The sequence below is a fragment of the Taudactylus pleione genome, unplaced genomic scaffold (genome assembly GCF_031769625.1).
Source record: "Taudactylus pleione unplaced genomic scaffold, aTauple2 ptg000055l, whole genome shotgun sequence".
Taxonomy (NCBI): domain Eukaryota; kingdom Metazoa; phylum Chordata; class Amphibia; order Anura; family Myobatrachidae; genus Taudactylus; species Taudactylus pleione.
Genome location: NW_028284457.1, coordinates 1035513 through 1047935, shown reverse-complemented (window position 1 = coordinate 1047935; position 12423 = coordinate 1035513). Strand labels below are relative to the sequence as shown.

Genomic DNA, 12423 nt, shown 5'->3' with positions numbered 1-12423 from the left:
GTATCAGTATAATAACACCACCCCACCTGGCAGCCTTTTACATTCTTACTTTTGTGTGCCTATTATTGATCTGCTACTATTATGCCTACTCCTGCTCTGTTTGGCCCTTTGCTCTCCCAATGTCCTTTCCTTCCTCTTTCTCTCCCTCACCTGTGCTTCCTTCTTAGCCCGAGACCCTTTGTTTGTAGCTTATGCCCTCTTTTCCCTTCCCCCTAAATAGATAACAAAAACTTGTCACATAATATAATTAACAATCTTCTTTTTCTCTGCGAATTGGAAACTCCCCTTAATCCATCCTAATTCTCCTTCCTGAGTTTCTCTTTGTTACACCTCGATTTGTTTAGCTCTTTTAGCTTCATTCCTCTGCTAGTGATCTTTGTGACATACACTTTTTTTCTCTTGTTCTTAATACTGTATAAATATTACTCTGCTTCCAAAAATAAAAACTTAAAAAACTAATAGTCACAAATACTAGCCAATATTCTTTACCACTTGCCGGTAGTCATGCAGGACTCTCTCAAATGTGGGACTCTCTCAGACATTGTGAGAGGGTTGGCAAGTATATGCAGGCCCGCCAAGAGCCGCGGCGGGCCCAGGTAATGGGGGCGTGGCCTAATCGCGAGAGGCATGGCCAAGCCCCCTTCCCGAAAAAAACAAAAGAAAAAAAACCTTTGCAGCAGCGCGAAGCGGCGTGAAGAGCTGGGGAGGGGGGCGCTCTGAGCCCCCTCAGCCCTGCTCAAAGCCAGGGGGGCGCGATCAGTGTGATCCCTGAGCCCCTGAGTATATGTTAAATTTGACAACTGACTACATACCCATTAAATATTATGTCGGCAGTCTCTACTATATGTCGAGATGTGCCTATGTCAACACAAGAATGTTGGCGCCAGTAAACTGACATGGTTGCAATGCTACTTAAAGCATTTTAACTTTGCAGGCATTATAATTTAAAACATGTTGGTAAAGTGACATGTTTATAGTTATAATGCCCACACGATTAAAAAAATTTAAGTAGCATGTCGACATAGTCACTGTCAACATAGCTACTGTCGACATAATGTAAGTATCCCATTTAATGGAACTGCTTAAGCCTAACAGAAATAATTCATACCCTTATAGGTGATGGCATTAAACTATTTTTTTTTCAAACATACAGTATTCTAATTGTTTGAGTGATGGTAATTTTTTTAACATTATATTTATAAATGGGCATAACATAGACTATGTGATGGACAAAGCAGTAGACACCGTGGCAGAAACAGTTCACTCACAGGCAGCTGATAACTGTGCCAAATGCTATCTATCACTTAAGCTGATTGGCATTACAAAAGCTATTTAACATGCCAGTCAGTGACATGATCTGTTTAGTCTAGGTTGTTAAAACACAATTTGCCTGCATTTTGTAACTAAATGGTGGAGACTGATGTGCCTCTGTATTGCATTATAACTAACAATATTTAGGAATGCGGGTATAATAAAAAAATAAATGTATTTCCTGTAATGACTGTAAAGCCAAACACATTTTTCAGAAATTTGTAGTAGTATATGGATGAACTTAATTAAGAAAAAATATTTTGGTGCCATTGCAAGTTTTAAAAATGGGAATGGGCAATTACTCAATGTGACATTTGCACTGCATCCTCTAATATCTTAAAGTGGTTCCAATCTTTACATCAGGCCAAACCTGTTATATTCACATACTGTAGGGTGAGTAACCAAAATTTGTATGATTACTCCACTGAATATATACTACTGTATAATGACAAAACTACTTAAAAGAGATTACATTGTTCACATTATAGGTTGAAAGATGATTATTTCCTATTGCTGGCTTTATTTTATTTTTAAACATAACCAATGTTTCTTTGCTTTCCCTGTATGATATGACACAAAGGAACCATAAATTGCCAACTCACTTCAGGATTCAAGGGAATACAGTAGCAATCATCAACCATAATTCAAGCCATTGGGTTTCATGGGAAGGCGTTTGTCTAGGCCATCAATGGTTCAGTGGCACATAAAACACTGAATGAGTAATTTAATGGCACTCATGCAGTTTGTTTAATGTCTGTAGCAACCCTATATTGAATGCAGGCTGCTTACATGGAGGTGCAGCAGCTGGCAGCTTTTTAATGAAAATGCAGGTGGGCGAGTTTAAGGAGGACAGAAACCTCCCTGGGCTGTGAATTCAGTCCTGCAACATACTCTCCATCTGAGGAGCTGCCCAAAAGAGACCTACAGGTCCTGTATGTAAACTTGAAAAGAGGGGTGCACTCACCAGTCTTCTAAAAAAGTCCTTTATTCCAACAATTAAAAGTAAATACAGGATCAACGTTTCCGTGCGCCAAGCTGAGAGGTATACAGCGCCCCCCTCCCAAGCGCAAAGCGACACAAATGGTTTTGTTTTGTTTTTTCAAAGAGGGCGTGGCCATGCCTTCCACGATTAGGCCACGCCCCCTACCTGCCCCCAGTCCGTCCCGAGCCGCTGCAGCATGCAGATGATGGACATTCAGTGTGTATGAACAACCATCATCTGCAGAAATATCTGTCAGGTGTGTACCCACTTTCAATTAACTTTTTATCCAGATGGGACTATGGTAATCAACAAGTGTCATACAAGCTAATTAACAGGGATATGTAGCTCAGTAGAATCCATATCCTGGCAAGACTCAGAGACATGATGGATTCTAATCAAGGCAAATATGAACCATCAAAAAACATTTTGTTATAATTTATGTTTTGAGGGTCTGTGTGCCGATTTATATTCAGAATCTGAAATTGCACAAATTGTGCAAACTATAAACAAATGTTGTACATAGAATCTACAGTTATCATGTATCTTCCATAACAGGGCTTATAAATGTCATAATATCATATTTTCTATACATGTGTATGATGTGATGACCTTTTTGCTGAATGGTGAATCATGTCTCTGGCTATAATCAGTAAGAATATAAGGAAGGTAATAAATTGTGAACTATTTTCTGAATAAATTCTGATTCACATCCAGCGGAGGATTTTATCCCATATTAGTATATTAACATGTTCTCCTGACCTCCGAGGAGAACATGTTAAAAAAAATCCTGCCATTTTACAAAACATTGGGTGTCATGAAGAGCTGTCCATCTCATTCTGCTCTGTCCCAGGCATATAGATGATGAGATCTATGTAAGTGATATATTTCTGCCATTCTTATTCCTTTTGTTATTGTACTTCTGAATGTAAGTTTTTATATTTTGTCTTTCTTTATATCACACATTTCATTTTTGTAGAATTTATGTTTTTTGATAAATTTACCACACAAGACTGTAATGGGGGGTATCCACTTCGCGATTTAAACAAGCGATTGCACGATAACGATGTCGTTATCGTCCAATTGCTTGTAAACTGCGAATGCATCGTGCATGCATCGGGCATGTTTTGGACGGAAGCGACCCGCGATGCGCATGCCCGTGGGTCACTTCCGGCAACCGACATTGCCCGTACATGCAGGTCAACCTGACAATCTCGTCAGGTTCAGCTTGTGCGGGGATGAGGGATGTGCCGGGACTTAATGAGTGAACGTTCAGTCTACGCACATCACTAGCTATACAAACGACAGCACGATTGCAATGTCGCAATTGTGCTCTCGTTTGTATATCGCTAAGTGGATACCCCCCATAAGAAACCTAGTGCACAGCTGTGCTAAATAAACTAAGGTTGGCAATTGCTACAGTAGACCACGCTGTGGGTAAATTATTTGAAGACATTTTTGAGGGATGTGAGTCTGTAATATATTGTTGAAAATAATATTGGCATGGTTTCATGTGAGACTGGACATAAATTACTTGCCCACTCGGATTCCAATCTTGTTAGCACAATTAACGGTATGTGATATATTTGGATTTTGCAGATGTGTTCAATACTGTTCCACATAATAATATGGTACCTATGTTGAAAGTTCTATTAGGTCTTAACGAAAAAGGTATGTAGATAAGAAGAGAGCTTATTGAAATATAGACAGTGTAGTTTAAGTGTAGTTATCAACAGAAGGCATTCAAACTATAATAAATGTATTAGTGGCAAATCAGTGGGATTAGTATTTGTTGGTTTTTTTTTGTTAATGTTGTTGTAGATATTCTACAAAGCAAGGTGTCCATATTTACTGACACTAAGGAGGGTAACTTGCTACAGAAACAATTAGACAAAATTGCAAACTGAGCTTCAACATAGAATATAACATTTATTGCAAATAAATGTAGTTCTGTGCACCTAGCCTGTGATAATAACTATGCTTCTCCACATTAAATGGAATACAATTGAGGAAAACAGATGAAAAAGTAACACTAGTTTTTGTTTCAACTGTTTAGAAAGGGAGTAACAGCACACAGTGTAAGGCAGCATCTGCAATTGTACATTACATTAAAGGATGAACTAGAAAGGGATAGATCATATCTTTATTTTGGGTATTACTGTGGTAATATCTCATTAATAAAGGCAATGGAATGATTTAATTATAGAGTGGCTAGAAAAATTAGGTTTAATTACTTTGGATAAAAGTGTCTTAGATGTAATCTAATTAAAAATTTTCACGGAGAACCATGCAGAGGATAAGAAGTAATCAATTCCTATTCCTAACAGGAGAAATATTGGTTTACAAGCATAGAAATGGTGTCTTTACTGAAGGTCTGGTTAAGCTGTGGAAATCCTAACCATATGGGGAGATCAGAAGTAAACATTAAATGTCTGCCTTTCTTACAATATATAGTAACTATAGCGATAATTAATGGAGGACATTAAAGGGATGATTAATTCAGATAATTTATAGAATTGTCATTTTAGGTCACCCACTAGTCTGCATATGTAACATTTATATTGTTATTCTTCTTCTACTGTATATTACAAGTGATATAAACAATATCAGTTTACCTGTGTTCCCAATATTTTGACAATGGGTTTCTGTGTAACAAATCTATACATTCCAACATTTGGGGGTCTATTTACTAAGCAGTGTTAGGAGACATAGTGAAAAGTGATGTCAGTGATAAGGTGCCAGCCAATCAGCTCCCAACTGTCATTTTTCAAACACAGCCTGTGAGATGGCAGTTGGGAGCTGATTGGCTGGCACCTTATCACTTTTCACTCTGTCTCCTAACACTGCTTAGTAAATAGACCCCTTGATATGATAATGATACAGATAACCCTCTTCCAAAATAGGTCTTTTAGGAGAAATAAACACATCTCCATGAGCAGTCATCCCCTGAAGTGCTGGGATTACCCTAATGCTCTAAAACAAGAATCATGCTACAATTGCTATGGGAACCAGACCCATCTGATATCTTACCCAACTTCCTGGGAGTCAAGTCAAATATGTTGACATTAGGTCAAATTTGGACTGTAATGTTGAAATCAGGACAGTTGGGAGGATGCAAATCTAATGGTTCTAATACCCCACCCTATCAAAAATGCACTGACCTAGACACATGCAGGAGCATTCATTAGCTGGTGAAGTCTGCAAAGTGCTGTGGAAACACCAGCAGTTTGTGACGACCACCATCACCAATATTTCCTCGCACCCCACAGAGATTAGCAGAAACATTGGAGATGTTGGTGCACTAGATTATATTACAATGTGCACAGCCGAACATCGTGGCTGCACATAGTAGACAATTGAATACAAATGAGAAACTTTCCATTTTCATGAAATTATATTGTTCTAAAAATAAGATTTGAAAATGTATTTGAATTAGTTAATTTATTATATATACTCATTTTAAAGTCAATGATTAAAATATGTCTCTGTCTGCATGAAGATGGTGACCATCAAAATGAATAGGAACGTATTAGTACAAAGGGCCTGGTTTAGTGATGTACGTAAATTCATACCTAGCTGTATAGAGACGCCCACAGGAAGCATCGCATAGCCAAGTGGCAGCTTCCAAGGATGCAGCATCAGTCGCAGACCCTTTGATAATCGATCTTCTGAGTAACCCTATGGTCCCGCAGAATGACCGCGTGTTATGAGAACCCGGCTTACCGATCGAACATAAGCCAGGCGCCGGGCACGGACAGCCACGGGGGGAGGGCTAGGTTAGGGGCTCCCGGGAGGTACTTGGGGTTAGGCACCCCTTGGGAGGTTAGGGTTAGGCTAGGGGAAGGGGGGATTAGGGTTAGGCACCCTCAGGGGGGAGGTTAGGGTTAGGCACCCCCCAGGGGACTTAGGTTTAGGTGGCGGGGAAGGGGGGGTTAGGTTTAGGCACTTAGAGGGAGGATTAGGGTTAGACATTTGGGGGGGAGGTTAGGGTTAGGCACCCCTAAAGGGGGGGAGTTAGATTAGTTTTACTTATCTGAAGGACGATCGGGATTTCCTCCTGTGTCGGGCTGCCGCTGTAGGGATTTGAACTGCCGGCCATGTGGCTGGCGGTAAATCATATGTATTCCGATAAATCATATAGTGGAAGTGTTGATTGCAGGCCTCACAGAATTTGCACCCTTTTAATGCTTTGATCGACAGGATAGTGTCCAGTTTTATGCAACAATCATTATCTCTTTTTAGTTAAGTTTTAATTACTTCTCACCAAATAGCAGTAGGCATAAAAATTAACAAATAAAAAGTTAAACAATAGACAATTTTTTAAATCATATTTTTCCTATTTTCTTCTATGTTGAAGTAACTATATAGTATATACACACATTGCATACCCTTCTCGAACTGCTTGTGACATGAGAATGTCTCTGTAAAGTTTCCACTTTTAGTTTTGTGAACTGTTTCAATCTCCCTTAGAAATAAGCTGAGTGTCTCAAACTAGATACATAAGTAACTGGGATCAGTGGCTGAATGATAACTTCTTTGTATATGTTTGGGAAAGAACATCTAATTATCTACGAATACTTTGATGGCATATGAAACAGTTAAGATACTTGGATGTTTACCAGCTACTGTAGTATGACTTAGCATTTTTACATAGAAATACGTTGAATCAAAACTTTCTAAAAGGTATACATGAATTCCTAGTTTGAGAGCCATGTTTGAATTCAGAACTGTAATTTAAAACTGTATCTTTGATTTTGCTTGTTTCTTCAAATATACCTGCTTGTGATTTAATGGTTTTCCAACAATTTTAAAAATACAATTTTAGCATTATAATGGTACCTTATCTTCTACTGTTTAATTATTACAGATTAGTGGTTCAGATTTGTTGAAAACCGATCACACACCCAAATTTTGGGGTTTCGCAATGAACCGAGTCCTGGGTCGATTCTCTTTGATATTCAGATTAGAACCAAGTTCTGACTTTGTTCGGAACTTGGATCTAAAAACTGGATTTTGTGCATAAATTGACTGGAAATTAATGTTATTGATGTTGTTAATAATACTATAGGAACAAAAATAGGTCCAAGATACATGATTTTAGCTGTTTTTATCAAATTTTAAAGAAATCCATTCACCAATATACACCTGATTCACTTCCATCTGTGCATGAATCCCAAGATGTTACATTTAAACACTTGGAGCTTGGAGATGTGGGATTCAGGAGGAGAATACAATTACCACTAGCACCTTTGCTTACAAACATCGTTTTAGTAGAAAATGTGAGCTTTGACATTTAGAAAAATCTGTATTACAGGTAATAGACAAGATAGAAAAGAAGTCACATTCTATGGGAAAAAAGTATAGTGGATTACAAAAAGCACAGCGGTTTTGTTAAGCACCACTTACAACTGTGATACTTTCAAAAGATGTTTCATGATTCATCTTCGCTAAACGAGTTACATTTTTTTCTATTATGAATCATTTTCTTTTACCCCACATTGATGGCATTGTGTAGTCTTTGATTTCCCCATTGTTCATTTGTAATTCCAAAGCTTAATCCTATTTTTAACGGCTGACTGTAACAAAGGAAAAATACTGCAGCTCTCTGTGCATTGAACATAGGAAAACATGATGCATTTTTGTGAGCTATACAGAAATTGTGTGGAATTTATCATTGTTACACATATTCTACACCCTCTTCAAAAATTGTATAATTGCATACATTATTTTAAACGAAACAGCAAATGTATAGACTTGCTAAAGTCTCTGCAACTGTATGCCTGAATTCTACCAATTTTACTAATTTACTTGAAATAAGGTGCCTGTTGTTTTTATATCATTACACTGCTGCGTACACGAAAACAATTCTGCCCTAGATGACACAGAGGGGGTCATTGGCATAAGGAAAAGGCTATTAGTTGGATAGAAGGATTCATGAGGAATGTCCCCTGCGGTGTTACTGTTTGCTAGAAGCCTTTTCAATTTGCAAAGAAAAGAAACAATACAAGAGAGAATTTTACTTTCATAAAGATATTGGGTTTTGTTGCAATATTTACATGTGGAATGAATCAACATTCTTTTTATAACAAAAAATGCCAAGGGAGAAAAATAATCTAAATTATATTTGTGCAATATAATTTTTCATGTAAGCGGGCATTAGGTGTTTAGATTACCCAACAATAGATCCACTGTAACTTGGAATTTGTAGGGAGACTTAGGGTCTCATTTATCAATGAGTTTTATCATTCACAACAAGTGATAAAACTCATTGCGAATGATAAATGGTGCTCCAGCCAATCAGCCCCCAACTGTCATTTTTCAAATAGATGACAGTTAGGAGCTGATTGGCTGGAGCACCATTATCATACACAACAAGTTTTATCACTTGTTGTGAATGATACAACTCATTGATAAATGAGGCCCTTAATGTATGATGATGCCTAAGATAGGAATGCTTTGTAGAGAAAAACACAAGACTAAACTGCAGCAGAGGATAAAAACTCTGGCATCAGAACTCCAGCCAAACTTAAACATTTACTGGTGGATGGAGTTCAATATGAAGCTCTCATTAACTATTATGTAATGTTCAGTGCCAAAATGTATTTTTTAGATTTTAAATTTTATTTTAAAGTCCCTTTTGAGTGCTTTAAAAAATAAAGTTATTTTTATTTTAAAGTCCCCTTTCTTAACTATATATATGTATATATAATATATAAATATATTTATATCATTGTTTTTCTATAGCTCCACCCCCAGTAGCTCCACCCACAGTTCCTGAACCTATTTTTCCAGAAAAATAGCCCTGAATTGGAACATTGTATTTCCAGTGAATGTGTTGTAGACTGTGATGGATCTATTAGCGTCCTATGCCACACTCTCCTCTTACTAGTCGGTTTAAGTTGGAGTTGTTGCCTACCCTCTTCAAAATTCCTCTTGTTCTCTAAACCAAAATTGTTACCACAGTCATTCCATCAGCTTCCTCTAGTGACAGAAGAATAAATTATCACTGATGTTCCAGGGGGCCGAGTATCATTAGAAGAACAGAGGTTCTGTTAGATTCAACTAGAAAGAGTCAAAACCTATTTGTAGATGTGGTACCTAGCACCTGGTTAATACATTTCGAGGGGTATTCAATATGAAACGTTAACTTCACTGTCGAAGTTAACGTTTCATATCGGAGTTTTTACCTGCGTTAAAGTATCGGGTGCGCTACCGCTTATACCCGTATAAAATTAACGTAAACGGGTAACTCCGAAGTTGGATTTACGTAAAGTTACGAATTTTTCCTTAAAAAAATTGTAAGACGCCCCTAAAGTAGTAAAAACATGGGGGAACACTATGGGTACTCCCGTTTTAGACTTTAATTGAAAGTCAGGGATTTAAATAGCCGCAACAGGAGCGCCAATAGCTCTAATATACAGATATTAAAATAATTTCAAATAACTAATAATTAAAGTCAAATTAAAACAAAACAGATTTTCCTAATTACAGTACAGCAAAATAACATAATGTGGAAAAACTGTAGTACAGGTAACTGGATAAAAGTGGTATCATCTATCATAATAATTTGGACTCTAACTTTATATTTCTACTGCAGTTTCGAAAAGTAAAGCATATTGTTGCTATAAGTTACAGCAGAACAGGTGCTACGCCTGGGGGTGCCCTAGTCGCATCCTCTCCTCAGAAGTGTTGTTACCCCAATCCCCAGGCATTACTTCCCCACCTTTACTGTCTCACAGATTAGCAGGCTGAAGGTGAGGGTGGCATACCCTGCTTCTCAGAGTGGGAGTGTGGCGCTTGGCTATGATATAATAACTCTCATATCCTCACCTTCAGCCTGCTAAGCTATGAGACAGTAAAGGTGGGGAAGTAATGCCTGAGGGGGTAGAGTAACAACACTTTTGAGGAAGGGATGAGATTATGGCACCCCCAGACGTAGCACTTGTTCTGTAGGCCTTGCCACGTGCTCTTCACGTACATCGACGCAGTCCACAGGCACCGGACCATGTTGCAGCCACAAGGGCTGCCAATGTACAATGTATCACCACCACTAAGGTGCCCAAGCACCCTGCTGACCTCACAGAAGGTATAGAGCATGTAGGTGCATTCTGCACCAGGCACACTACAAGACGCAGCATACCCTGTATGCTCCAGGCTGACACTGCACCACTACTATGTAACTGCTGATACCTCTCTGTGTTACTACTGTGTTTAGTGTCACAATTCTGCGTGGACATGCAGCCCTTAGCTAACATAGAGGTAAGACTATATATATATTCCATACCACCAGAAATATACCAGTAGTATCACCACTGCTGTATGTCTCCTACACCTGTATTTACTGCTGTTACTGCTGTTCCCTAATAAATCTGCAAACCTGTTTAAGGATCACTGTGTGGCCTAAAGTCCATTTCACAATTCTGCTAGTGCCTACTGTAAACCTCCTAGGTTCTATACCAAAAGGACATATCAACATTCTTTTCTATACAACACTGTTCTTAGTGTGGTGAAACTCCTGGAACCACCTTGTAATTTACCTCTTTCTTCACAAATGTCTAAATGTTTTTACTGTATATTCGTGGGAAGATGATCATGTAGGAGGCAGGATGCAGATCTGATATAAACAAGGCCGGCTCCAGGGTGAGTGGGACCGGGTCATGCCGCCTCCTTATCACGTCATGCACGGACAAAAATGGGTGTGTGGCCTATTTTCCATAGGTTACGCCCCCTAAATGATATTTGGGGGCATGCCCGTATGGCACACCTCCCGTTAACGTCAGGCTGGGGGCAAGCCCAGCACTACGTCAGCTCTCTTCTTGCCCCCCAGCCCTCTTCTTACAGTGAATGGATACTGCGCGCATGCGCGCGGCATCCATTCCAATACTCTGGGGCCAGTACCGCCACACAGCTGTGGTGGTGGAGGTGCTTAGCCTCCCGACTGCCCGCGGGTAGTCTATGGGGTGGCGCCCCTGTTCGACCGCACTGGTCAAACATGCCTTGAGCGGGCCCTGGATATAAAGCTCAGTCAGGGACTGATTCTGAGGTGAATGCGATGGAGAAATGTATACAGTTGAGCGATTATTTACTACTGCACATGTGCAAAAAGTCCTGGAAATCCCAACTATGTATCTGCTCCCCTGAGTGTACGCAGATTTCACAGCTGCGTATGGTGGCACTGGCATTAGAGCTGGTGAGGCAAAACCACCACCTGGGCGGTGTCTGGTAGGTGGCCTGAAGTAAAAGCAGCAAAAGGCAATCACATGGGTGTGTGATGGGAGTGTCACAGGCATGTAAGTGAGCGTGGCTGCATTCCCAAATGCAGAGCTGCAGCCACAGAGCCCATGTTTTGCTGGAGTTCAGAAGGAGACTCTGCGTCAGACTCAGGCCGGTGCAAGTGTTGATGGTGGACTCGATGGTGTGCCAATGGTGGAGTGTTCAGAAGCACAGGTGGAGTTACACAGTCCATGGACATTGAAAGTGGGTATCTCAGGGCTAGCACAGTCCGGCACATGCTAGAGCACAAGGGAAAGGTGGAAATGAGGATTTGCATATTACTGGCACCACGACTCCACAAAAAATCACAACCGTGGCTGCAATTGTGTCCACCTCTGAATCAGACCCTCTAATTTGCCCCAAGTTACAGCACCTTTTCTTTGGAAGCTACATATGGGACATAAAAATATCTCAGATAAAGTTCATCTGAGGTCAGGTCAGGGATTTACCCTGCTTCTTCACAGCAGCACGCACAGTATTTTTCATTGGCTTCCGTTCTATAAATACATATATGCAAACATTATCAATGGTACACAAGTGTACTAGTAATGATTGAAACCTTAGCAATATTTTACCTGGAACTTGATAGTCATCTTGCAGGGTAACATTTCTTGGAACTACAGTCAGGAAACAGGCTTGTTTTCTTTTTGCCTGGACTGTCCTAGGTGGTCTGTAGCTCCCTTTACTGTGCAATTTTTCATACGATTCACAAACATTATAGGACCCTGGAGGTGGAGCATCCTAAAATGTATAATAAATAAATTAGATGTCCATTATTTAGCTGAATCATAAAGTTTAATGTTTATATATGGTTACTTAAAAATACATAAAAAAATGTGCACATTAAATATTACATATAT

General features: G+C 39.4%; 1 protein-coding gene across 1 annotated transcript in view; it reads right to left on the bottom strand.

Moving 5' to 3' along the window:
* Nucleotides 1-12423, bottom strand: part of STPG2 (sperm tail PG-rich repeat containing 2) — a 975224-nt gene that overhangs the window by 598134 nt on the left and 364667 nt on the right. The window contains exon 11 of the mRNA XM_088464461.1: nucleotides 12139-12304. Coding sequence (XP_088320587.1) covers nucleotides 12139-12304 — 166 coding nt within the window. The remainder of the gene's footprint in view (nucleotides 1-12138; nucleotides 12305-12423) is intronic.